Genomic DNA, 25,838 nt, shown 5'->3' with positions numbered 1-25,838 from the left:
TAGGATTGCAGTAGGGGTGAAATGGTATTTAGTAATTAAATGTAATGCTTCAAAGCCTTTACTTCTGTTGTTCAATGACATTAACAAGGCGTTGCTTAAGATTTCTGAAACCCCTGAAGTTCAAAAGTTGAAAGCAAAACAGTTGCTTAAACCCTTGAAATTCAAAAGTTGAAACCTGAACAATTTCTGAAACTCCTGAAGTTCAAAAGTTGAAAGCTGAACAATTTCTGAAACTCCTGAAGTTCAAAAGTTGAAAGCTGAACAATTTCTGAAACTCCTGAAGTTCATAAGTTGAAAGCTGAACCAATTCTGAAACTCCTGAAGTTCAAAAGTTGAAAACTGAACAATTTCTGAAACTCCTGAAGTTCAAAAGTTGAAAGCTGAACAATTTCTGAAACTCCTGAAGTTCAAAAGTTGAAAGCTGAACAATTTCTGAAACTCCTGAAGTTCAAAAGTTGAAAGCTGAACAATTTCTGAAACTCCTGAAGTTCAAAAGTTGAAAGCTGAACAATTTCTGAAACTCCTGAAGTTCAAAAGTCGAAAGCTGAACAATTTCTGAAACTCCTGAAGTTCAAAAGTTGAAAACTGAACAATTTCTGAAACTCCTGAAGTTCAAAAGTTGAAAGCTGAACAATTTCTGAAACTCCTGAAGTTCAAAAGTTGAAAGCTGAACAATTTCTGAAACTCCTGAAGTTCAAAAGTTGAAAGCTGAACAATTTCTTAAACTCCTGAAGCTCAAAAGTTGAAAGCTGAACAATTTCTGAAACTCCTGAAGTTCAAAAGTTGAAAGCTGAACCAATTCTGAAACTCCTGAAGTTCAAAACTTCAACCTTCTACAAATTGAACAAATTCTCAATTCTCTTAAGACCAAAGTCTTTTGTCCATTCTCTTCATCCCTAATAAATGTCATCCAAGAGAAAAACAATTTGTAGCAAAAAAAAATGAGGATTATTACTCGTCCTCTTTCCCATTATATTATGTCTCACCATCGAGTCGTAATGCTGTTAAACCGACAGCATTAAGAGTAATGGTAGTTTGCAACAAAGCGTCTCCTAGGTGTCTCATTATTCTGTCGTTTAATGTCACTCTGTTAAACAAGTGTTAAGTGGATTACTGTTGGCGGAATTAAACATCGACTTACTAATCATTTACATCGCATTCCATCCATTCACACAACAATATTTCCACACACATAAATTAAAAAGAAAGCTAAAAACATCTGTAAATTTTCCAAGTCGACCATTTATAATTTCTTTTTTTTTCATATTTTGTGTTGTGTGCTGCTACCAACTCATATCGCAACATCACATCAGGTACTTAATTTAAATTGCTCCGAGAACAAAATTTATGGCCGGATTACACGAACATTTAATAATTCATGCACCGAATGATGCGAAGAATTGTAAAAGAGGCAAAAAAAGAAAGGAACAAGTTAATTAAAATTTAAAGAGTACACTATTTTCAAATTAATTCAATGATGCCTTTGTCATGCTATAATACTCATTTCTCACTTCAAGTAACTTTTTTCCTTTTCTCTTTTAATTTTTTCCCTTACAAAGTTTGTCCGAAAAAGTTTTTTACAAAATTAATAAATCATACGAAATAATCCGAATAAAAATATAAAAAAACGGTTTCTCAAAAAAATTACCTTTAACATCATCATCCTAACCCTCTTCCATCCCGCCATCCAAATATTAATCCAATTCCCCAACAAAAGTTTGTCAAACCAGATGTGCGCGTCCAAACAAAAAAAAATACCTGAGCGATTTCAATACGAAAAATAAATATTTAATGATTATCGTAGTCACGCATTCCGGCAAATCTGTCACAATAATTATCATCATTTCCGACTTTGAATTGTTCAGATACTAATTGAAATGAGAAAAGAGACGCTTTTTCTGTCCTTTGATAGATTAGTTGCGAACGAATCAAGCGTAAAATGAATATTAATTGATTGTGTTTGGCGGTTACTGACAATGACATGCGTGCTGCGATGAAGTAAATTTGTCTTGTCAAAGCCTGGGCTTGTGAAATTGACATATTTTTGTTTTTACTAAGAAATCCCTCAAAAATCTGGACTAATGGTCAGTTCGATTCGAATGTCTGAATTGAATGCTTGTTTTCACCTTTTGAAGTTTATCATGGAATAACTCAAAACCACAAACATTGCCAGTAATTCTTCTTAATCCTTTTTAATTGCAATTTGTGCACTTTTGCAGCCTCTGTTTTGGAGTAAATCCATTTCGGCCGAAAAAAAGCCATAAAAACGTTAATGGAAATTCAATCTATTTTTGGCTTTTCCATGAAAATGACATTTTTAATCTTTTCACTTGTCAACAATAAATATTTTAAAATTTGAAGCCCCCCCAAAAAAAAAGAGCAAATAAATAATAATGATTTTACAAACAAAAATAAATGTAATAGTTAACTGTGGAAAGTTAGAGTTTCGCAATGTGGGAATTACTGCGAGTCAAAAATTTTTTTAATTAACAAATATTTAAAAATATTGAATTTCGTTTAATTTAAATTGCGACGATTGTCAAAAATATCCGGAACGTAATTCCGGGAAATTTTACAAAATTCGTAAAGAAATTTCAAATTTTTAAACTGGGAAAATTTACATTTTGAAAATTAAATTTGTTAAAAAAATTTATGAACTTGATTTAATTTAGGATTTTTATCATTATTCTTTATCTTTTAATAAATCTAATTTTGGGAAATAAGTTTGGATCTCAGGAAAAAATAAACTTTTTCCACATGTGAATTGCGATCCAATGAATTTTCGTTGAGATAACATCATATTTGGTTTTTATTCTTAACAAAAGTGAAAGCCATTCATAAAAAATTTATGTTTAAATTTTTAAGCTTGAAGAATTGATTCAATCTTAGCATGCTTTTATAATATTTAAAATTACCTTGTAATTTTTATTTGAAGGAAAGTATTCGTATCTATTAGAATACTTGAAGGAACATTTTTAAGGAACATAAAATGATGGTCCTTTCTGTTTAAATACGATCTTTTTGCCTTTGTCGAAAGTCTTCAGCTATTTATTTTAATTCGAAGCTTAAATACTTTGCTGATACCGTTTTAAAAGTTACTAGTTCTTATGCAGCAATATTTTAAAAATTGTAATATGATTTTTGTATGGGACATCTAGTTCTTCCTCATTAGTTTCCTTTTTCCAATGTCCGTTCATTTTAATTTTAAGAAAAATACTTTTTGTGTTAACCATCTTGTATTGTAACTTGGCATGTTGCTAAGAGCATGTTTTAATATTAGATAGTTCTTCATAGAAACTGGTGAATAGCCAGTAAGGACTTCTTTGGCTGTCTTTATAATCAAGCTTTGTAAATTCTAAGTATGTCAACATAAATTTCTTGATTTCTAAAACGAAAAAAATAATTTAATTAAAATACAAAAAAAAAACTTACCAGTTATAGCTTGTATTCGTTTCAAACAATTTTAGTAAATTTTTAACTCTTTGTTGTTCCCTAATTTACAAAAAAAGTCATCTTATTTTTTTTTCTAAATTTTGGCATCTTTCAGGATTAAGGGCTCTACAAGTGAGTATTAAAAACATTAGAAGTCAACCTTTCTAACTAAAAAATGTAAAATAAATAGTAAAATCAAAAACTTACCAAATAAGAGTTCGCAAAAAAAATCCACTTGCGAGACATGAACTTTTCACATTAAGCATTACATGAAAAATTTGCCATCGCACACATTGGTGCTCGTTTGTTCCCAACTTGATATGTCATATCATTTTAAATAAAAGAGCTTAATGTTTCATTTATGTGTCTCGTATATATTTGTTCCCTCTCACACTGCCAGCTGCTGAATGAACTTAAAAAACCATTTTGCGGTGAATTTTTGTGAGCAGCTTCAAATGATACGAAAAATGCCATTGAAAATAATTGTGAACATTATCGTGGCCCACGCTCCAGAGAAGAGTTGAAGGGATATTTGTGTGGTTTTGTAAACATGAAATTATTTGAGATCTTTTTAAGCCGTCCTCGGTGAGAGTGAGGCGGAATGTAGCAAGGTAGATGTACTCATATGTACCAATTACTGACTGGGTGAATGGCTTTTCGGGTTTCGGGGTAACTGTGGAAAAAAAAGAACATTAAATAAAAATAAAGAAGAAGACTATAAAAGAGACGGTCGTTTGTAGCAGATTTATCGTAATATTTTGCTCAAAAATTTTTGCTGCTGGAGGGTAAGGAGTAGCAATTAAGGATAAATTGTTCCTTTTTAATGCATTCTTTGGTTTCTAATTTTTTTTTTGTTTTTCATCGTGTTTGGACAATTTTTTGTGTGTGAAAGACACATTTTAACAGGATATTTTTTCACACATAAAAATCCATATACATAAATTTTATTTTTTGAACGAAAATAATAATATAATTTCATTTATATTTAAGGGGCCTCCTTCAAAGTCATTCGAGGCATGCTTTTGTACTCCGGGCCGTATAGTCGAAATTTCTATGGATGCCGAATGTCGGAGCGAAAAAGTGTTGGGTTACATTATTGCCGGCTATAAAATAAGGAAAAAGTTTACCAAACCAACAGCACATTAGATTAATTTATGTGGAAATAAACCTTTCGTTTGTACTCTCGGTGCCTGATTGCGAGGCGCTTTATGTGCGCCTTTTAACAAACCAACCATCGACAACAAGCCAGCAGCAGAACATCAACTGCTAATATTATTATAGCACAATATATATTAAAACGTCGTATTCATCGTCGTCGTTGAGGCATTGTCGTTGCTTAAATAAAAAAAGGAATAAAACAGCATTTAGACACGTTATATTATTAGTTTGAATGTTGAGCCGTTTTTATTGTTCGAGCTGAACGAGCGAGGAAAAAAAGCACATTATCTGGAAAAAATTATAGAGACGAATAGCTTCTAACAGCAACAACAACAACATTTATTCACCGAAAAAAGCCCATTTATTCCACAAAATGATGTTACACAACAAATACTTTGCAGCTAAAAACTTTTCTAAATAATGATGTAAACTTTGTTCATCAACTGTTTAAAAAAAATTCTTGCTCACGAGCGACGCGTGCAATGTAAATACGTAAGGTGGTATCATTCTTGTCTTTTGTTCCCCTTTTTATTATTATAACATTATAACCTAATATTTACCGCAAACCGGTCTAACAAAATATATACCTTTTTTATTGTAATTTGCTTTTTTCGTCTTTTTATGCAAAAAGAAAAAAAAGAAAACAGATTAGAAGACGAAAAAAGCAGCCATAGAAATGACAACGCGGAAAAAAAGTAAGTATGAATTGTTAGGATCATCAAAAAAGGGGACGTTTATGGGATTCAAAAGCTGAAGAAAATAAAAATCGAAGAAATCACGGAATGCAGGCAAGTGCAAAATGATGTTAAAAAGTAAACAAAGTATTTGGTGAAAAGTCGTCGTGGGAAGGGAGTTGAAAGGTAATCGCGTTTTATTAAAGGTTTTAAGTAAAGTAACTTTTTGAGTTTGATATTTTTACTTTTTTAGACAAAATTTTGTTATAAATAGTCTTAAAGTACTAATGTCCTTCAAATGACCTTCAAATTTAAAACTTTGTAACATTTTATAACTCAAAACTGCTTAAAAATTAAAACTGAAAAAAAAAAATTTTCTTTGACATAGCAAGAGCAAAACTAAATCAAAAACTGTTATTTTTGTCAAATCTTTCAAATGGATAAAAATCAGAGGGCTCTTCAATCATTTATAACTCAAAACTGCCAAAAAATTGAAACTAAAAAAAAAATTTTCTTTGACATAGTTTTGTTTTGAAAACTAAATCAAGAACAAAAAAACTGTGTCAAAAACTCAAAGCAAAAATCTGCTCTAAATGGATAAAAAATTAGGGGGCTCTAATTTATCATTTTTAATCATTTTTTAACTCAAAACTGCTAAAAAATTGAAACTGAAAAAAAAAATTTTCTTTGACATAGTTTTGTTTTAAAAACTAAATCAAGATCAAAAAAAACTGTGTCAAAAACTGTGTCAAAGCAATTTTTGTCAAATCTCGCTCTAAATGGATAAAAATTTGTCAGAGGGCTCTAATTTATCATTTTATAACTCAAAACTGCCAAAAAATTGAAACTAAAAAATTTTTTTTTCTTTGACATAGTTTTGTTTTGAAAACTAAATCAAGAACAAAAAAACTGTGTCAAAAACTGTGTCAAAGCAATATTTGTCAAATCTCGCTCTAAATGAATAAAAATTTATTAGGGGGCTCTAATTTATCATTTTTAATCATTTTTTAACTCAAAACTGCTAAAAAATTGAAACTGAAAAAAAATTTTTTCCTTTGACATAGTTTTGTTTTGAAAACTAAATCAAGAACAAAAAAACTGTGTCAAAAACTGTGTCAAAGCAATTTTTGTCAAATCTCGCTCTAAATGGATAAAAATTTATTAGGGGGCTCTAATTTATCATTTTTAATCATTTTTTAACTCAAAACTGCTAAAAAATTGAAACTGAAAAAAAAAATTTTCCTTTGACATAGTTTTGTTTTGAAAACTAAATCAAGAACAAAAAAACTGTGTCAAAAACTGTGTCAAAGCAATTTTTGTCAAATCTCGCTCTAAATGGATAAAAATTTGTCAGAGGGCTCTAATTTATCATTTTTAATCATTTTTTTTTAATCAGTTTTTTTTGAAAACTAAATCAAGAACAAAAAAACTGTGTCAAAACTGCCAAAAAAATTCAAAACTGCTAAAAAATTGAAAAAAAAAATTTTTTTTCCTTTGACATAGTTTTGTTTTGAAAACTAAATCAAGAACAAAAAAACTGTGTCAAAAACTGTGTCAAAGCAATTTTTGTCAAATCTCGCTCTAAATGGATAAAAATTTATTAGGGGGCTCTAATTTATCATTTTTAATCATTTTTTAACTCAAAACTGCTAAAAAATTGAAACTGAAAAAAAAATTTTCCTTTGACATAGTTTTGTTTTGAAAACTAAATCAAGAACAAAAAAACTGTGTCAAAAACTGTGTCAAAGCAATTTTTGTCAAATCTTGCTCCAAATGGATAAAAATTTATTAGAGTGCTCTAATTTATCATTTTTAATCATTTTGCAACTCAAAACTGCTAAAAAATTGAAACTGAAAAAAAAAATTTTTCTTTGACATGGTTTTAATTTGAAAACTAAATCAAGAACAAAAAAACTGTGTCAAAAACTGTGTCAAAGCAATTTTTGTCAAATCTTGCTCCAAATGGATAAAAATTTATTAGGGGGCTCTAATTTATCATTTTTAATCATTTTTTAACTCAAAACTGCTAAAAAATTGAAACTGAAAAATTTTTTTTTCTTTGACATAGTTTTGTTTTGAAAACTAAATCAAGAACAAAAAAACTGTGTCAAAAACTGTGTCAAAGCAATTTTTGTCAAATCTTGCTCCAAATGGATAAAAATTTGTCAGAGGGCTCTAATTTATCATTTTTAATCATTTTATAACTCAAAACTGCCAAAAAATTGAAACTAAAAAAATTTTTTTTCTTTGACATAGTTTTGTTTTGAAAACTAAATCAAGAACAAAAAAACTGTGTCAAAAACTGTGTCAAAGCAATTTTTGTCAAATCTTGCTCCAAATGGATAAAAATTTATCAGGGGACTCTAATTTATCATTTTTAATCATTTTATAACTCAAAACTGTTAAAAAATTGAAAAAATATTTTTTCTTTATTTTTCACTTGAAATTTTCAGTTCTCTTTCTGTTTGAACATGAAATTGATAAAAAAAATTCGAAAATTTTCTTTCATATCTTTTGGAGGGTTTTTAAGCTTTAAAATTAAAAGTTTTTAAAATCAAAAAAAAAAAAAATCCTTAAATTTTTTCCAATTTTAATTTTTCACACGGACCTCCTTCAACGCCACGAATCCAACTTTTACTTTTCCCAATTACAACCAACACAGTCTGTCACAAGATTAAACCACAATTTGCTTAAACTTTTTCGCTTCAATCAGAATAAATTTAACAACTTTATTTCTAAAAAGAAGCAGCAAAAAAAAACGAGAGATGTTTCAGAAAAAACTTTTTCATTTGCTGAACGAAGAAAACTAAGACATCAACCAAACATGGGCTCAATCGACTTTTTAAAAGCAATATCTAGCGTTTCGTTCGGCGTGGTAAGTAGCTACTGTGAGACAATAATAATGCACAGATTCGACATTTTTTTCTGCCTTATATAATACGTTAAACCCATCAACATCAATGAATGTTAGACTCTGCATTATGTGAATAAATGGATCTGATAGAAAAATTATAATAATATAACAATAACAAAAAAAAAGTAAGAAGAAAAAAAAAGTTTTTTAAAATAAATGGAAATATGCAATAAAATTGCCGCTGCACTTTTTTTTATAATTTTGATCCGGTCGCTCAATGTTGCCTACGGATTTTGTACGAAGTGAGTTTTTTCCACCCTATTGCTTCATGCAAATAACAGTTCATTTATATTCAATGCACGATCAGTTTTGTTATTAATCGAATATTTATAATAAAGTTCAATTTTTTTTTTCGAAAGGTTTTTAAGGGTGTTCTGCTTTTACTTTATTTGACAAAAATTCATTAAAATTCTATTTAAATCTTTTAACAATTTTTTTGATAAAAGGAATTAAATTAAAATATTCGGTAATTAAAAAAATAATTAAAAATAAAAATTTATTTAAACAAGAAAAATATTAAAATTATATTTTTTTTTAAATATTTAAATAATTATTTATTAAAAAAATATTTAAGTAAAAAAATATTTAAAAATTTTTAAAAATATTTTTTTAAAATTTTTTTTTAAAAAAAAAAAAAAAATAAAAAAAAAATTTATTAAAAAATAAAAAAAAAGTTAAAAAATATTTTCATGTTTTTTAAAATATAAAAATTAAATAAATATTTTTTTTAATTATTATATTTAAAAAAAAAATTATTTAAATAATTTTTTTTTTTTAAAAATATTTATTTGAAAATTGATTAAAAAAAAATTTAAAAAAAATAAAAAAATATTTAATTAAAAAAAAAAATAAAAAAAAATTAAAAAAAAATTAAAAAAAAAAAATAAAAAAAAAAATTATAAAATAAAATATTTAAATAAAAATAAATTTTAAAAATTTTTTTTAAAATATTTAAATAAATTTTTTTTAAAAAAATATTTAAATTAAATTTTTTAAAAAAATATTTAAATAAATTTTTTTAAAAAAATATTTAATTTTTTTTTTAAATAATAATAAAAAATTTTTAAAAAATATTTAAATTAAAAAAAAATCCGGGACACCCTTTTCAGGCAATGAGCGAATGAGTAATTGCGAAACAAAAGTTTCGCATCACGCAAAAAATAGTTTAGTTCGATGGGTTTTCCCATGCTATCCATTTCGTTTAAAAACGTTATTTTTTTATGATTAAGTCCGTACCGGGAAAATTTATCGATGAACACGAACTTTAACGAACAAACAACAAAAAAAATGATTAAATGAAGTCTGCGGTTTAAATAATGATTATGAAGACAGCAAAAGTCAAAACTTTAAAATTGATTAAAGTTGAAAGTGAAGGAAGAAACGTGCTTGAAAAATGAAATTTGCGCGCTTTATCAATCTAATCTCGCGCATTTTTGCTCTTCTTCGCAAAAACCAATTAAAATTAAATGGAAAAAAAGAGATTGTTTATCGCGCGTGATTTTTTTCCTGTTTCCAAAAAGACATTCATAATAATCAAATTTTCATCTCGCACTCACACATAAAATGTCGCTAACACATCACAATAATGTCATCTTCAATTCATGTAGCAAAAATAAAAGGAAATTGCTAATGTACTTTTGCAGTAATAGCGTAAAACATTATCTAAACACGCATCATCATCATCATCATCGTCGTCGTCGTCGTCATTCATATCCTGTGTGACTGCACAAAACATTATGGATATTATTACGACAAAGCTGTGTACATCGCCATGCGAAAAAAAAGTACGTTGGTAAAATTGTAATAATATTATATATATAAAATTTACATTATACACACTTTGCTGGATTTATGGCATATCAAAGATAATGAGATTTAGTTGGAATTTATATTTGTGCACGAAAGCACCGAAGCACCGAGTGAATGAACGTTTGTAAGACAAGACACGATACTGTTGAGTAACGAAACAAGGTTTAAAAAATTTTTTCGGTGATTAAAGTGATGAGTAAGGACGACACGATGTTTAATCCAAAAGTGTTTTTTGTATGCCCGGAAATGGAAGTGAAGACACTGAAAGACGTTTTGTGAGATTAAAAATTATTAAAAGTTCAAACGTGTTAATTTTTTTGAATGAACGTAAGGATCTTAAGTCTTAAGTTCAAAACAAAAAACCTTTGCCTTGAAATTCCTATTTTTTCCCTATTTGATCGAATTTTTCTCCGTTGTCTTAAGAGATACAGGCTTGAAGTAAATTTTTTCCGAAAGAGCATCAAAAATGCAAGAAAATGGCGGTTTTTATTTGAAATTTGGGCTTTCGTGTAAAAATTTAGTCAACAGTATACCTAAACCCCTTTTTAGACCTTGAAATTTGAAGGAAATTTTTCCCTATTTGATCGAATTTTTCTCCGTTGTCTTAAGAGATACAGCCTCCGAGTAAAGTTTTCCTGAAAGAGCATCAAAAATGCAAGAAAATGGCGGTTTTCATTTGAAATTTGGACTTTTGTGTTAAAATTTAGTCAACAGTATACCTGAACCCCTTTTTAGACCTTGAAATTTGAAGGAAATTTTTCCTTATTTGATCGAATTTTTCTCCGTTGTCTTAAGAGATACAGGCTTGGAGTAAATTTTTCCTGAAAGAGCATCAAAAATGCAAGAAACTGGCGGTTTTTATTTGAAACTCGGGTTTACGTGTAAACATTTAGTCAATAGCATACCTGAACCCCTTTTTAGACCTTGAAATTTGAAGGAAATTTTTCCCTATTTGATCGAATTTTTCTCCGTTGTCTTAAGAGACACCGCCTTGGAGTAAAGTTTTCCTGAAAGAGCATCAAAAATGCAAGAAAATGGCGGTTTTCATTTGAAATTTGGGCTTTCGTGTAAAAATTTAGTCAACAGCATACCTGAACCCCCTTTTTTGCTTTGAAATTCAAAATAATTAATTTTTTGTCAAAAAGACCCATGAATGGTCTAATTTTTCTTAGATGTTTTAAAAGGAAAATCTTTATTTATTTCTTTCCAAGAAGTGCCTCTGTTTATCTCTTCAAACACTTTGGTCGTAATGTCCTTTTAAACGATACATTTCCTCTATTCTTCGCCAGAGCAAGATAGAAGAAACTTGGCACAGAGACATTATAATCTTATTACAGTTGCATCTCTAATGCATCATCGTTCACATTGCTCAAGCGTTTGTTTTTTGTGCCGCATCAAAGCGAGACAAGGGAGTAAAAGACGCTCGACTTTTCAACTTGACTCTTAACTCCTCTCCATATTTTTCTCTGCGTTCAATTTGTGTCGTCGTGTGATAGATATATTTTCATTTTACGCCTCTTAATGCATTATTACGGAGGAAACATACTTCAGCAGTAGACAAGGGGTAAGTGTAATAATGTACAATAATATTATTATAATATCTTTACTCTTCTCCCTCCCTTCCTCTTTTTTCTCTCGCAAAAAAATTTAAAGTGTTCAAAATTTTATAAATTTATATTGTGCCAAAGTTACAAGCAGAAATGATAATAATAACAAAAGGGAAAAGGCTGCTTCGGTCATGGATATCAACTTGTCGTCATAGCAAAAAGACTAGCAGATTAGCAACGATATGATAGCACAAGAATTTAACTTTTAACAGTGAAAAATCTTTAAAATGTCAAATTAAATTACATTTCCATATTGCGAATAGACAAAACAAAAGCAAAGTCATCTCCGTATAAAACACAAAAGTTAAATAAAAGGACTTGATAACCATCGAGAGGGGGAAAATTCAAATACATGATGATTCACCTGATTTCTCCCCCTATACCGACAAAACGCTTAATTGTACGTTACTAATCAAGAGATTTATTTATCTAATGAGTATATGGGGTAGAAAAAGCTACCAGCAAGTAGTAAATTGTTTTAAAACGAAATTTATGAATTTTTTACAAAAATTATTTTTTTTTCTACTTTGTAAAAAATTGAAGTCATTAACATGATAAAAATGCAAAAACGGGACGTCATAAAGTAAAGAAGTGGTAATGCGCTAAAAACGACATTTTTTGTTGAAACAAAGTATATAAAGCAGAGAAAGAACATCTTTGAGAACAAACATCTTTAATAAAAAAGTTTTACTTGTTCTACATAATTTTATGTCTTAAAATAAAATAACATTTTCTGTAAATATACTCTCACCCACTTATGTACCTTTTTTGTTTTCTTTGTTTTTATTTTTATTACAGCATTTCTCGGAATTTAAGTTAAAAATGTGGAACGAAGTTCATCCTGTCGACTGTCATTCAGTGGATTTTTTGAAATGAGGAGTACAGGAATGTGATGGCGAAAGTTATTTTTGACACGATTTGAAGGATTTTTGAACGATGGTAAGTATTTTAAATAAAAGCTTGTGATTTTATTTATTTGCAGGGTCTAAAATAGTTGAAGTCAATAGAAAACTGAATGATTTTGGTTAAGATTAAGTCAAAATTGAGTTGATTTTTAACTCATCAGTAATCTTCAGAATATTCAATGCTCAAAAAAGTTACGAAAACGCACTATGAAAAGCTGCTGTTTGATTTTAAAGAAGTCTGGAAGTAACATTATATGAACAAACTCAAGTTAAACGTGAATAAGACGAAATGCATGGTGATCGGATTTGAATTAGATGAAAACGTATTGAATTTTGAAAACTGTGATATTAAAATCGTGAAAGAAACATCATACCTTGGTGTGATAATCGATGACAAACTGAATTTTTAAAAGAACGCAGAACATTTACATAAAAAACATGGCGAAAATGGTTTGTTTTCTGAACAGAAACCGTAAAAATTTCCTCATGAAACTCGAATGACACTGTACAAATGTATGATTGGATCACATATTGACTATTGCCGTATATCAACAAAAAAGAAGACATTGCAGCATTACAAAAAGTACAAAACCGAACTTTTAGAATATTGACGCATGGAAATATAGAAAGCAGTGTTCGTCCGAAGTTACAACAAACCAATCTGTTAAATGTGTCGTTATAATGTCTAACTAGGTGTTAATTTTTAAAGCGACAAAGAACATAATTCCTAATTACAAATATCTAAAAAAGTGGGCGACACAGAGTCTTACAACTTAAGCTCGTCGAATGTTTGCAGGAAAATCGTTTAAGAAATTCAACTCCTCATGGAAAATACTATGCCGCGAGTAGTTTGTTCGGAATAGCGTAATTTTAAAAATCTTCTTCCAGTGCCTAGAGTGCGTGGTCTCTAACGAATTTTTTAAGTTAGTTTTTGTGAACCAGCATTTTGTTCAAGTCATAGATCGTTTACAAAGCCAATATGAAAATCATACAAAAATTTGGAAATACGCAGGAGAAAATTCGGTTGGATCGGGCATACCCTTCGCAAGGATCCCGAGGAAGTATGCAACAGGGCCCTTGTTTATAATCCGCAAGGAAGTCGCAGACGAGGTCGCCTGAAGAACACCTGGCGACGCTCCACACTCTCAGAAGCCAACATCATCAGAGAGGGTGAGGGGCAGATGACTAACCTCTGGGATCTGAAAGATCTTGCGAATGAACGAACCAGAATATCAATTCGTGGACCGCCTTTGCTCAACATGAGGAGTTAGTTTTTGTGAGATCTTTGATCATTTTGTACATAGTCAAAGTTCATTCGTAATTAATTAACTCGGAAATATTTTTGGTATCTTTTTGATGAAGAAAATGTCCTTAAACTCTCTATCATAGGCTTTTCGTCTTTTTATCCTTTTGATTGTTCTTGATAAGTTTTTTAAGTCATTTAAAAGATTTAAAAAGATTTGGTACTTCTTAAAATAGAATATGCCGTGAGAGGTTCTGGGCAAAAATCTAAAGAATGGTACGTTTTAAAATTTTAGATTGGTGACTTTACAAAGCTTTTTTTAAGAGTAAGATCTGAAAAATATTGAAAAAATTAAAGAACCAGTTTAAAAACTTCTTTCGATAATCTTTAAAACATTTAAAGACCCATGTAGGCCTTAGAGGAAAAGTGTAATCTTCATAATAATTTATCTGTAAGACCTACTTAAAGCTTTAAATTTTCTGAAAGAAAAACAAAGATTATTTGCCGTTATATTCAATCCATCACATTTTTCTTCTAAAAAACATTAAACTCTAGAAGAAAAAATATTCTAGAATCATATCTCAATAACTTAAGAATCACCTAGATTCCTTTTCAATCATTATTCCTTACCCTATAAACTGTTTCCTTGGAGACGTCATTTATTTTCTTCTATTTTCAAGTCGTGGGTGTATCGAAGAATAACTTCATCAATGTCAATTTTTTTGTCGTTATACCATCTTATGCTAATTACTACTCTGAACTTTTCCTACCAACCTACATTGCATTACTTTTTGTGCATTTTCATCCCACCATCTCTTCATTACTACAAGTTTAATGATAATCTTGTGCTTTTTGAGACGACTTCACTATAACTCACCTAAGATACTTACAATTTTACAAAAAAAAAAACTTTAAGTTAACATCAGAACAACATCCAAACTTTCTTTCATCTTCTTGTTTTTAATTTTATTTTTTTTGTTGTTCATTTTTCGTACACACTCGAAAAAAAAAGTTATAATGACATTTAGATGCCATAATGAAGTCTGCATGTCTTTTCGTCGTCTCGGCATCATCGTCACTGATGTCACATTAAAAACATAAGAAAAAGTTAACAAAAAAAAAGTTTGTTTTTAATTTGTTCATTTCTTGTCTTTTTAGATTTTTTTTTCGTTCTTGTTATTTCCTCAATTGATGATGTCCTAAAATTTTATCGAAACACATTTTCATTAAAAAATTGTCAAGTTTTAAATTAAGACTTTGTGCCAAGTGGAGATGGATGGTCTTTTGTTGCTGCCGAACTCCAGGTAAAAAGTCATAAAAAACATAATTTTTTCTTTGGTTGTGATTTCTGTGTACAGCGGCATGGATTTAATTGTCAAGAATTGGATTAAATTTTTTGTTCTGTTGCTTAAGCAAACTTTAATTTTCCTCCTTCTTTATTATTTTATTTTGTTTTCCGTGCTACACTTTTTATTTATTTATTTCATTTCATTTCAGTTTTTGTCCAGTTCGGAATAAACTCCGAAGACGAAGAAGGAAAAAACCACAAGAAAATTGTCTTAGTTAGTCTTCTGTCTTCATCTTGTGTGAGTTTTTGTGTCCATTGTATGCTTTTAAAATGTGGCAACAATGCGGAAAAAAGAACTTTTGCAGGATAGGATTATTATAATGTAATAATGGTGCGGTGGAAAGACATTGGGCGTGTGGTGCCAGTAAATTTTGTCTTCGTCGACGGAGGAGAGACAAAGTTAACAAGACCAGACCTTAGAACAATGTTCGTTGAAAATTGTTGCAACTTTTACGTGCTTATTTTTTTTTTGCTTTGCTTGGCTCGTTTATCGATACAACGCAGAACTGAACTGAACTGAACTGCTGTTTATCTATGCACCGAGAATTTATTAAATGGAATAAAGTTGGAGATGTTACAGAAAAAGTTTCCTTTCCTGGCCGAGAAATTGCCAATAAAATTTAATAGTTTCCTGTTTGTGCAGTTAGTTTGTGGTGTCACGAAAATGCAGAGAGTACGGTAAATTCAATTTTATATTGTTGGTCGATCGTTACTTTCACACAAAAGATTTTAAGAGTTGATAAAAGTTCAGTTTTTTTTTGTTTTGTAAGAGAATTCAATGGAAATTGGAAACTTGGCAATCATTCTGTTTTTGATTTTCATCTTTTGTATTATGATGACTTTATAATATTTTTGATCCAATTTAATATTTTTTTTTTTTCATAAATAAAAAATTTATTATTTTAATATTTTCTTATTAAAATTTTTTTAAAAATATTTTACCTATTTTAAAAATACAATGAAAATATCCAAAAATTGTTCAAAATTGAAAATAAAAATATCAAATGTTTAAAGAAAATTTTGAACATGTGGACAATTTTACTAAAATTTTTGATAAATTAGCTTATTAATTTAAGTATTTTGTTAAAAAAAATCCAAGAATACTGATTTTCTTTTTCAAATTTAAAAAAATTAATTTAATTTACTTATTTTTTTTTTCAATATTTCATTTTAATTCAACTCAATAAATAATTAAAAAAAAAACATAATAATGAATGTAAAGAATTTTAATAAAAATAATATAAGGCAAATAAATTTAATACATCCATTTTTTGTCGCCCCCCTCCGATTTTGTCGAAAAAATTCAGGGAAAAAAACTTAAATATTTTCAACATTTTTTTGAATTTTTTAATTGAAAAATTACTGTTGTCGATAAAACTATACAAAAATAAAAAAAAACTCGTTTTAATAAGACTATTTATATTGAAATGTAAAAAAAAAATTTTGTCAAGTCACGTGACCAAAATAATTTATTTTCAAAAATTTTTATTTTGTGAGATTTTTTTTTTAAATTTCTTCAATTTAAGTTAAAATTTGAAAAATTTAATAAATGTTAAGAATTAAACGTTAAGTGTTTAAAAACATTATAAAATTACAAAGAAAAAATTCAAAAATAGGTATTTATTTTTTTTTATTTCCCTCCCCCATGAAAACCCTCATGGGACAAAAAATGAAAATATTAAATTTTTTCGCCTTATTTATTCATATTTATTTTTTTCTTTAATAATTTTAAAATATTTTATTTTTTTCTTAATATGCAAAATATTCCATTAATAATTTTTTGAATTTTCAGATTTCATAGAATAAGAAAACATTTTTGGGAATTTTTTGAATAATGAAAATCATAAAAAATTTTTTTAATTTTGAATAAAATAAAAAAAATTAAAATTAAAATTAAATTTAATTAATTAATTTTAATTAATTTTTAAAATTTATAAAAATCTTTAATTTTTAGAGATAATAAAGAAGATAATAAATGTAAATTGAAATTAATTAAAAAAATAATAATAATAAATCGAATAAAAATAAAATTATATTAAAAAACTAATATATTAAATTTTTTCGAGTTAATTTAAATAAAATTAAAATTTTAATAAATAATTATTTTTAAAGAATAAATAAATAAATTTTAATATAAATTTTAATTTAATTTAACATTTAATTTAAATAATTTTGATAAATTTATAATAAACAAATATTTTTTTAATTCAGACTTACCTTAAAATTAATTTAAAATAATAAGCTTTTAACGAAATTTTATTTAAAAACTTGTCTGAAAGTCATTTTTCTTCAAATCAATCAATAATACTCAACCCTTACTAAATTCCGCAAAAAATTCAAAAATACATCTCAACTGCCATTAAAATTTCATTTACTCCAAATTCCAAGTAAAAACGCAAAAACATGACATGATGACACACAGAGAAACACAAAAAGTGACAAAATGTAACTTTGCCATTTTTTTTTAAATTTTACAACAGCAACCAACACAACCAGACAGAGAACAGAATGGGCTCATCATTGATTTTATTGCATTATTATTTAAAAGTTAACGAGTAATTCGTGACTGAAATTTGATAAACTTTGCTGTGTGTGTGTGTCTGGCTTCACAATTCGCCAACCAACCAACTTTTCCCAGCCGACAAAAAAAAAAACATTGTTATTATTAGTTGCGAGCTTTTTGTTTTTTGGTCTTTCAATCACGTTTCGGTTATAATAATTGTATTGTGTTGCGTACAAAATGCCTGCAGAATAGATTTTATAAAACAACATGAAATTTATACATTTATGAACATAGAGAGAAAATCATAATTCACAAATTCTGGCGAAAATATTTTTGTATCATGATTATCATTATTATTATTATTATTTGTCTACATGACACACATTTTGTATCACATATTTATTTTTCTCTTCCTGTATACGAGACCGAGTAGTAATAATAATCATAATGAATGCGAAATAGGATGAGACCGAGTGCAAAAAAAAAAGTTTTATTCAAAATAATTAATGATGTGGCGAAACCTTGATGGACTTTTATTTTGATTTGAATGAAAAATGCTCGAAAACATTTTTTTATTTGTTTAACTTTTGAAATTTGGATCATCCTTGTCCTTCGAATTTTTTTTTTGCACAAATATATAACACACATATGTGAATTAATATTTAAAAACAACACACAGAATTTTTTCTGCCCTTTGTACGGCGTAGCGGCATGCAATGATGTGATATATGACGGAAAGTGTATGATAATGAAAAGGAAAGAAAAAATTATAAAAACTTTTGCCTTTTACTTTTTCGTTCCATTCACAACCATTCACCGTTCTGTATTTTATTATTATTAACATACATACTCCACACACGTTCCAAATGGAATTTTTTATTATTTTTTTCTTCTTTAAGCTTAGTGCATTTTTTTTGCTGCAAGTAAAAAGGGATTTTAGAAGGAAAGTGTATCTTTTTTTATGTTATGTCCACAAGATGATTTGAAAATAAAAAAATTAGATTTTTTTTTAATTTTTTTTTTAAACCTATATTTGATGGATTTCAAAGCTAAAATTGAATAAATATTCATTCTGAAGATAATTTCCATGCATATCTCCTCGATTTTTGAAGAAATAAAAAAAACAACGATTTTATCATATGAGGAGCAAAAACCGTTGTTTTTTCCCAAGTCAAGTTTCAACCCAAATTTAATAGATTTCAAAGCCAAAATTGAATAAATATTCATTCTGAAGATAATTTCCATTTTTGCATATTTTCTCGATTTTTGAAGAAATAAAAAAAACAACGATTTTATGATATGAGGAGCAAAAACCGTTGTTTTTTTCTCAAGTCAATTTTCAACCCAAATTTAATAGATTTCAAAGCCAAAATTTAATAAATATTCATTCTGAAGATAATTTCCATGCATATTTTCTCGATTTTTGAAGAAATAAAAAAAACAACGATTTTATCATATGAGGAGCAAAAACCGTTGTTTTTTCCCAAGTCAAGTTTCAACCCAAATTTAATAGATTTCAAAGCCAAAATTGAATAAATATTCATTCTGAAGATAATTTCCATGCATATTTTCTCGATTTTTGAAGAAATAAAAAAAACAACGATTTTATCATATGAGGAGCAAAAACCGTTGTTTTTTCCCAAGTCAAGTTTCAACCCAAATTTAATAGATTTCAAAGCCAAAATTGAATAAATATTCATTCTGAAGATAATTTCCATGCATATTTTCTCGATTTTTGAAGAAATAAAAAAAACAACGATTTTATCATATGAGGAGCAAAAACCGTTGTTTTTTCCCAAGTCAAGTTTCAACCCAAATTTAATAGATTTCAAAGCCAAAATTGAATAAATATTCATTCTGAAGATAATTTCCATGCATATTTTCTCGATTTTTGAAGAAATAAAAAAAAACAACGATTTTATCATATGAGGAGCAAAAACCGTTGTTTTTTCCCAAGTCAAGTTTCAACCCAAATTTAATAGATTTCAAAGCCAAAATTGAATAAATATTCATTCTGAAGATAATTTCCATGCATATTTTCTCGATTTTTGAAGAAATAAAAAAAACAACGATTTTATCATATGAGGAGCAAAAACCGTTGTTTTTTCCCAAGTCAAGTTTCAACCCAAATTTAATAGATTTCAAAGCCAAAATTGAATAAATATTCATTCTGAAGATAATTTCCATGCATATTTTCTCGATTTTTGAAGAAATAAAAAAAACAACGATTTTATCATATGAGGAGCAAAAACCGTTGTTTTTTCCCAAGTCAAGTTTCAACCCAAATTTAATAGATTTCAAAGCCAAAATTGAATAAATATTCATTCTGAAGATAATTTCCATGCATATTTTCTCGATTTTTGAAGAAATAAAAAAAACAACGATTTTATTATGAGGAGCAAAAATATGAGGAGCAATTTCCAAACTCGATTTTTGAAATAAAAAAAACAACGATTTTATCATATGAGGAGCAAAAACAAGTCAAATTTCAACCCAAATTTAATAGATTTCAAAGCCAAAATTGAATAAATATTCATTCTGAAGATAATTTCCATGCATATTTTCTCGATTTTTGAAGAAATAAAAAAAACAACGATTTTATCATATGAGGAGCAAAAACCGTTGTTTTTTCCCAAGTCAAGTTTCAACCCAAATTTAATAGATTTCAAGGCCAAAATTGAATAAATATTCATTCTGAAGATAATTTCCATGCATATTTTCTCGATTTTTGAAGAAATAAAAAAAACAACGATTTTATCATATGAGGAGCAAAAACCGTTGTTTTTTCCCAAGTCAAGTTTCAACCCAAATTTAATAGATTTCAAAGCCAAAATTGAATAAATATTCATTCTGAAGATAATTTCCATGCATATTTTCTCGATTTTTGAAGAAATAAAAAAAAACAACGATTTTATCATATGAGGAGCAAAAACCGTTGTTTTTTCCCAAGTCAAGTTTCAACCCAAATTTAATAGATTTCAAAGCCAAAATTGAATAAATATTCATTCTGAAGATAATTTCCATGCATATTTTCTCGATTTTTGAAGAAATAAAAAAAACAACGATTTTATCATATGAGGAGCAAAAACCGTTGTTTTTTCCCAAGTCAAGTTTCAACCCAAATTTAATAGATTTCAAAGCCAAAATTGAATAAATATTCATTCTGAAGATAATTTCCATGCATATTTTCTCGATTTTTGAAGAAATAAAAAAAAACAACGATTTTATCATATGAGGAGCAAAAACCGTTGTTTTTTCCCAAGTCAAGTTTCAACCCAAATTTAATAGATTTCAAAGCCAAAATTGAATAAATATTCATTCTGAAGATAATTTCCATGCATATCTCCTCGATTTTTGAAGAAATAAAAAAAAAAACGATTTTATCATATGAGGAGCAAAAACCGTTGTTTTTTCCCAAGTCAAGTTTCAACCCAAATTTAATAGATTTCAAAGCCAAAATTGAATAAATATTCATTCTGAAGATAATTTCCATGCATATTTTCTCGATTTTTGAAGAAATAAAAAAAAACAACGATTTTATCATATGAGGAGCAAAAACCGTTGTTTTTTCCCAAGTCAAGTTTCAACCCAAATTTAATAGATTTCAAAGCCAAAATTGAATAAATATTCATTCTGAAGATAATTTCCATGCATATTTTCTCGATTTTTGAAGAAATAAAAAAAACAACGATTTTATCATATGAGGAGCAAAAACCGTTGTTTTTTCCCAAGTCAAGTTTCAACCCAAATTTAATAGATTTCAAAGCCAAAATTGAATAAATATTCATTCTGAAGATAATTTCCATGCATATTTTCTCGATTTTTGAAGAAATAAAAAAAACAACGATTTTATCATATGAGGAGCAAAAACCGTTGTTTTTTCCCAAGTCAAGTTTCAACCCAAATTTAATAGATTTCAAAGCCAAAATTGAATAAATATTCATTCTGAAGATAATTTCCATGCATATTTTCTCGATTTTTGAAGAAATAAAAAAAACAACGATTTTATCATATGAGGAGCAAAAACCGTTGTTTTTTCCCAAGTCAAGTTTCAACCCAAATTTAATAGATTTCAAAGCCAAAATTGAATAAATATTCATTCTGAAGATAATTTCCATGCATATTTTCTCGATTTTTGAAGAAATAAAAAAAACAACGATTTTATCATATGAGGAGCAAAAACCGTTGTTTTTTCCCAAGTCAAGTTTCAACCCAAATTTAATAGATTTCAAAGCCAAAATTGAATAAATATTCATTCTAAAGTTGATTTCCATGCATATCTCATCGATTTTTGAAGAAATAAAAAAAAACAACGATTTTACCATATGAGGAGCAAAAACCGTTGTTTTTTCCCAAGTCAAGTTTCAACCCAAATTTAATAGATTTCAAAGCCAAAATTGAATAAATATTCATTCTGAAGATAATTTCCATGCATATTTTCTCGATTTTTGAAGAAATCAAAAAAAAACAACGATTTTATCATATGAGAGCAAAAAGCAAAAACCCAAATTTAATAGATTTCAAAGCCAAAATTGAATAAATATTCATTCTGAAGATAATTTCCATGCATATTTTCTCGATTTTTGAAGAAATAAAAAAAACAACGATTTTATCATATGAGGAGCAAAAACCGTTGTTTTTTCCCAAGTCAAGTTTCAACCCAAATTTAATAGATTTCAAAGCCAAAATTGAATAAATATTCATTCTGAAGATGATTTCCATGCATATCTGATCGATTTTTGATAAAATAAAAAAAAGTACGATTTTATCATATGAGGAGCAAAAACCGTTGTTTTTTCTCAAGTCAAGTTTCAACCCAAATTTAATAGATTTCAAAGCCAAAATTGAATAAATATTCATTCTGAAGATAATTTCCATGCATATTTTCTCGATTTTTGAAGAAATGAAGCAAAAACCGTTGTTTTTTCGATTTTTTCTCGATTTTTGAAGAAATAAAAAAACAACGATTTTATCATATGAGGAGCAAAAACCGTTGTTTTTTCCCAAGTCAAGTTTCAACCCAAATTTAATAGATTTCAAAGCCAAAATTGAATAAATATTCATTCTGAAGATAATTTCCATGCATATCTTCTCGATTTTTGAAGAAATAAAAAAAACAACGATTTTATCATATGAGGAGCAAAAACCGTGTTTTTTTTTTTCTCAACCAATTTTTTTTTCAAAGAAAATTTAATAAATATTCAAAAACAATCGATTTTTGATCACGATTTTATCATATGAGGAGCAAAAACCGTTGTTTTTTCCCAAGTCAAGTTTCAACCCAAATTTAATAGATTTCAAAGCCAAAATTGAATAAATATTCATTCTGAAGATAATTTCCATGCATATCTCCTCGATTTTTGAAGAAATAAAAAAAACAACGATTTTATCATATGAGGAGCAAAAACCGTTGTTCACTTTTCAACCAATTTTTGATTCAAAGCTAAAGTTAATAAATATTCATTCTAAAGTTGATTTCCATTGATATCTGATCGATTTTTGATCAAATAAAAAAAAAGTACGATTTTATCATATGAGGAGCAAAAATCGTACTTTTTTTCTCAAGTCACTTTTCAACCAATTTTTGATGGGTTTCAAAGCTAAAATTTAATAAATATTCATTCTAAAGTTGATTTCCATTGATATCTGATCGATTTTTGATGAAATAAAAAAAATTACGATTTTATCATATGAGGAGCAAAAATCGTACTTTTTTTCTCAAGTCACTTTTCAACCAATTTTTGATGGGTTTCAAAGCTAAAAGTTAATAAATATTCATTCTAAAGTTGATTTCCATTGATATCTGATCGATTTTTGATCAAATAAAAAAAAGTACGATTTTATCATATGAGGAGCAAAAATCGTACTTTTTTTCAAGTCACTTTTCACTTTTCGATTTTTGATCAAATAAAAAAAAGTACGATTTTATCATATGAGGAGCAAAAATCGTACTTTTTTTCTCAAGTCACTTTTCAAACAATTTTTGATGGGTTTCAAAGCTAAAAGTTAATAAATATTCATTCTAAAGTTGATTTCCATTGATATCTGATCGATTTTTGATCAAATAAAAAAAAAGTACGATTTTATCATATGAGGAGCAAAAATCGTACTTTTTTTTTTCAACCAATTTTTGATGGGTTTCTTTTAATAAATATTCATTCTAAAGTTGATTGATATCTGGATTTTTGATCAAATAAAAAAAAGTACGATTTTATCATATGAGGAGCAAAAATCTCAAGTCACTTTTCAACCAATTTTTGATGGGTTTCAAAGCTAAAAGTTAATAAATATTCATTCTAAAGTTGATTTCCATTGATATCTGATCGATTTTTGATCAAATAAAAAAAAGTACGATTTTATCATATGAGGAGCAAAAATCGTACTTTTTTTCTCAAGTCACTTTTCAACCAATTTTTGATGGATTTCAAAGCTAAAATTAAATTAAAAAAATTAAAATAAAATTTAAAATTATTTAGGTTTAATTTTAAATAATTTTATTTTATATAATTTAAAATAATTTATTTTTAAGTAATTTAATTAAATTTTTCGTGAAATTAATGTTTTTGAAGCAAAATTGAGCCTAAATAATTTATTTATTTTATTTAAAACTGATTTTAAAGCTTTTTTTATCTTCATCAAAAAATTGCGGAAAGCTTTTTTCAACTTAAAACAAAAAAAAAAATATTAAAAAAAACTGAAGAGATTAATTTTTAGAAAACAATAAAAATTACAATAATCGAAATTTAAAAAAGAGCAAAAACTCTTAATAGCTCATTACTTCACAAAAGATTTTTGAAAATACTCAACAATCATTTAAACCATTTTTGGCCCAATTCGTAAAACAAAACCTGCCAATCTATTAAAAAGCGCTCAAATTTCACGGTCTTTGACACAAAATTTTCCATTTGTAAAAAAAAGTGCATGTTGTTGGTCTATGGCATGTGTGACCGAAGAAGGAAAAATCTTTTGTTATGACAATTTGTGTAGTACAAGTTTAAACCTGACATTTATTGTGTCAAGTTTTTTCTGCCTTTGTTTGGGTCGTTCGAAGCACTCTCTGGTACACTTTCCTACCAATACCAGGATATTGCTTCGTACCGATGCATTTTGTCGTGCATACCGAGAAAAAAAAATGATTGGATATGGAGAATAAAAGAGAATAAAGAACGTTAGAAAAATATAAAATGAATGGATTTTTTTGTTGTTGTTGTTTGTAGTGTACTAAAAAGGCCTCTCTAGCCTCGTACAGACAAATGCACAGACAAAAGATTAAATCGCCATAAAGTATACAATGAGGAATGCACAAAAAGCTTTTAAATCAAGTCAACTGTGTATTAAATATTATATGACGACGACGACGACGACGCGTATTGTGTGGCTTTTAAATCATGCAATAACAGTTTTTAACTTTTAAATTGCTGAAGAAATTCCCGGCATAACCTAAGGGATTATGTTTTGTGGTCTGTCGATAAACACATGTACATCCAGAGTGAATTTATGTGTGTTTCATTCGTTTTCGCGTCTCTCGCCGAACAATAACTGTTTCTTTTGTTTACCGTTTTGCAGCAACAACAACTCGCCGAATGAACACTCAAAAGATGATTTATGCAAAGCCGGATGGTAAACAAAGGTTATTTGTTGGAAATTATAGAGAGCTATGTTTTGCTAGATAATTGCTCCCACTTTTGCATAAGACAATTAAGGCGAATCAGAATGAGATTAAACGGGATTGCAAGTCGATAAATAGATCAATTTAGAAAGAAACAATTGATTGGGATTAATTGTGATGTGCGTTAATTGATATCGATGAAAATTTGCTGGAAGCATAAAGTACTAAAGATCAAGTAGTTTGTTCATTGAATGGCTACTAGTTTATAATTATTATTTTTTTTAGTAGGTTAAACTTTATTGAGAGGATGATTACAGTTTTGAAAATCAGTCAAGGATAATTCAGAAGGAACGTTTTTTCAGTCTATGGCTGCTAATTCAAGCTTTCATGATTAAAGATGATGTCAAAATTGGTGTTGATGATTTTTCGATCAGATGATTTGATTCGCCCTACGGATAAAAAAGTGTTCAAAGTAATCCCTTCAGCGTTTAATTAAATCTTCTTTGGAGTTGGTCATTAACAGCCTAAAAAATCCTTTAAGAGGTTAATTTAATCCTTTGACAGCTCAAAAAAATCCCTTCAGGTGTTGATTTAACCCCTTAAGCGATTAGTTTAACTCCTTCTGATGTTTTTCGC

The 25,838-nt window shown here is 27.8% G+C and overlaps 1 protein-coding gene across 1 annotated transcript in view; it reads left to right on the top strand.

Annotated features, from left to right (window-relative positions):
* The window catches only part of LOC134835191 (uncharacterized), a 105,047-nt gene that overhangs the window by 14,649 nt on the left and 64,560 nt on the right, over window positions 1–25,838 (top strand). Inside the window, exon 3 of the mRNA XM_063850062.1 lies at window positions 13,512–13,765. Coding sequence (XP_063706132.1) covers window positions 13,512–13,765 — 254 coding nt within the window. The remainder of the gene's footprint in view (window positions 1–13,511; window positions 13,766–25,838) is intronic.

The sequence above is a fragment of the Culicoides brevitarsis genome, chromosome 3 (genome assembly GCF_036172545.1).
Source record: "Culicoides brevitarsis isolate CSIRO-B50_1 chromosome 3, AGI_CSIRO_Cbre_v1, whole genome shotgun sequence".
In the NCBI taxonomy this organism is placed as follows: Eukaryota; Metazoa; Arthropoda; class Insecta; order Diptera; family Ceratopogonidae; genus Culicoides; species Culicoides brevitarsis.
The sequence above is the reverse complement of the archived record's forward strand: the minus strand, read 5'-3'. Positions and strand labels throughout refer to the sequence as shown.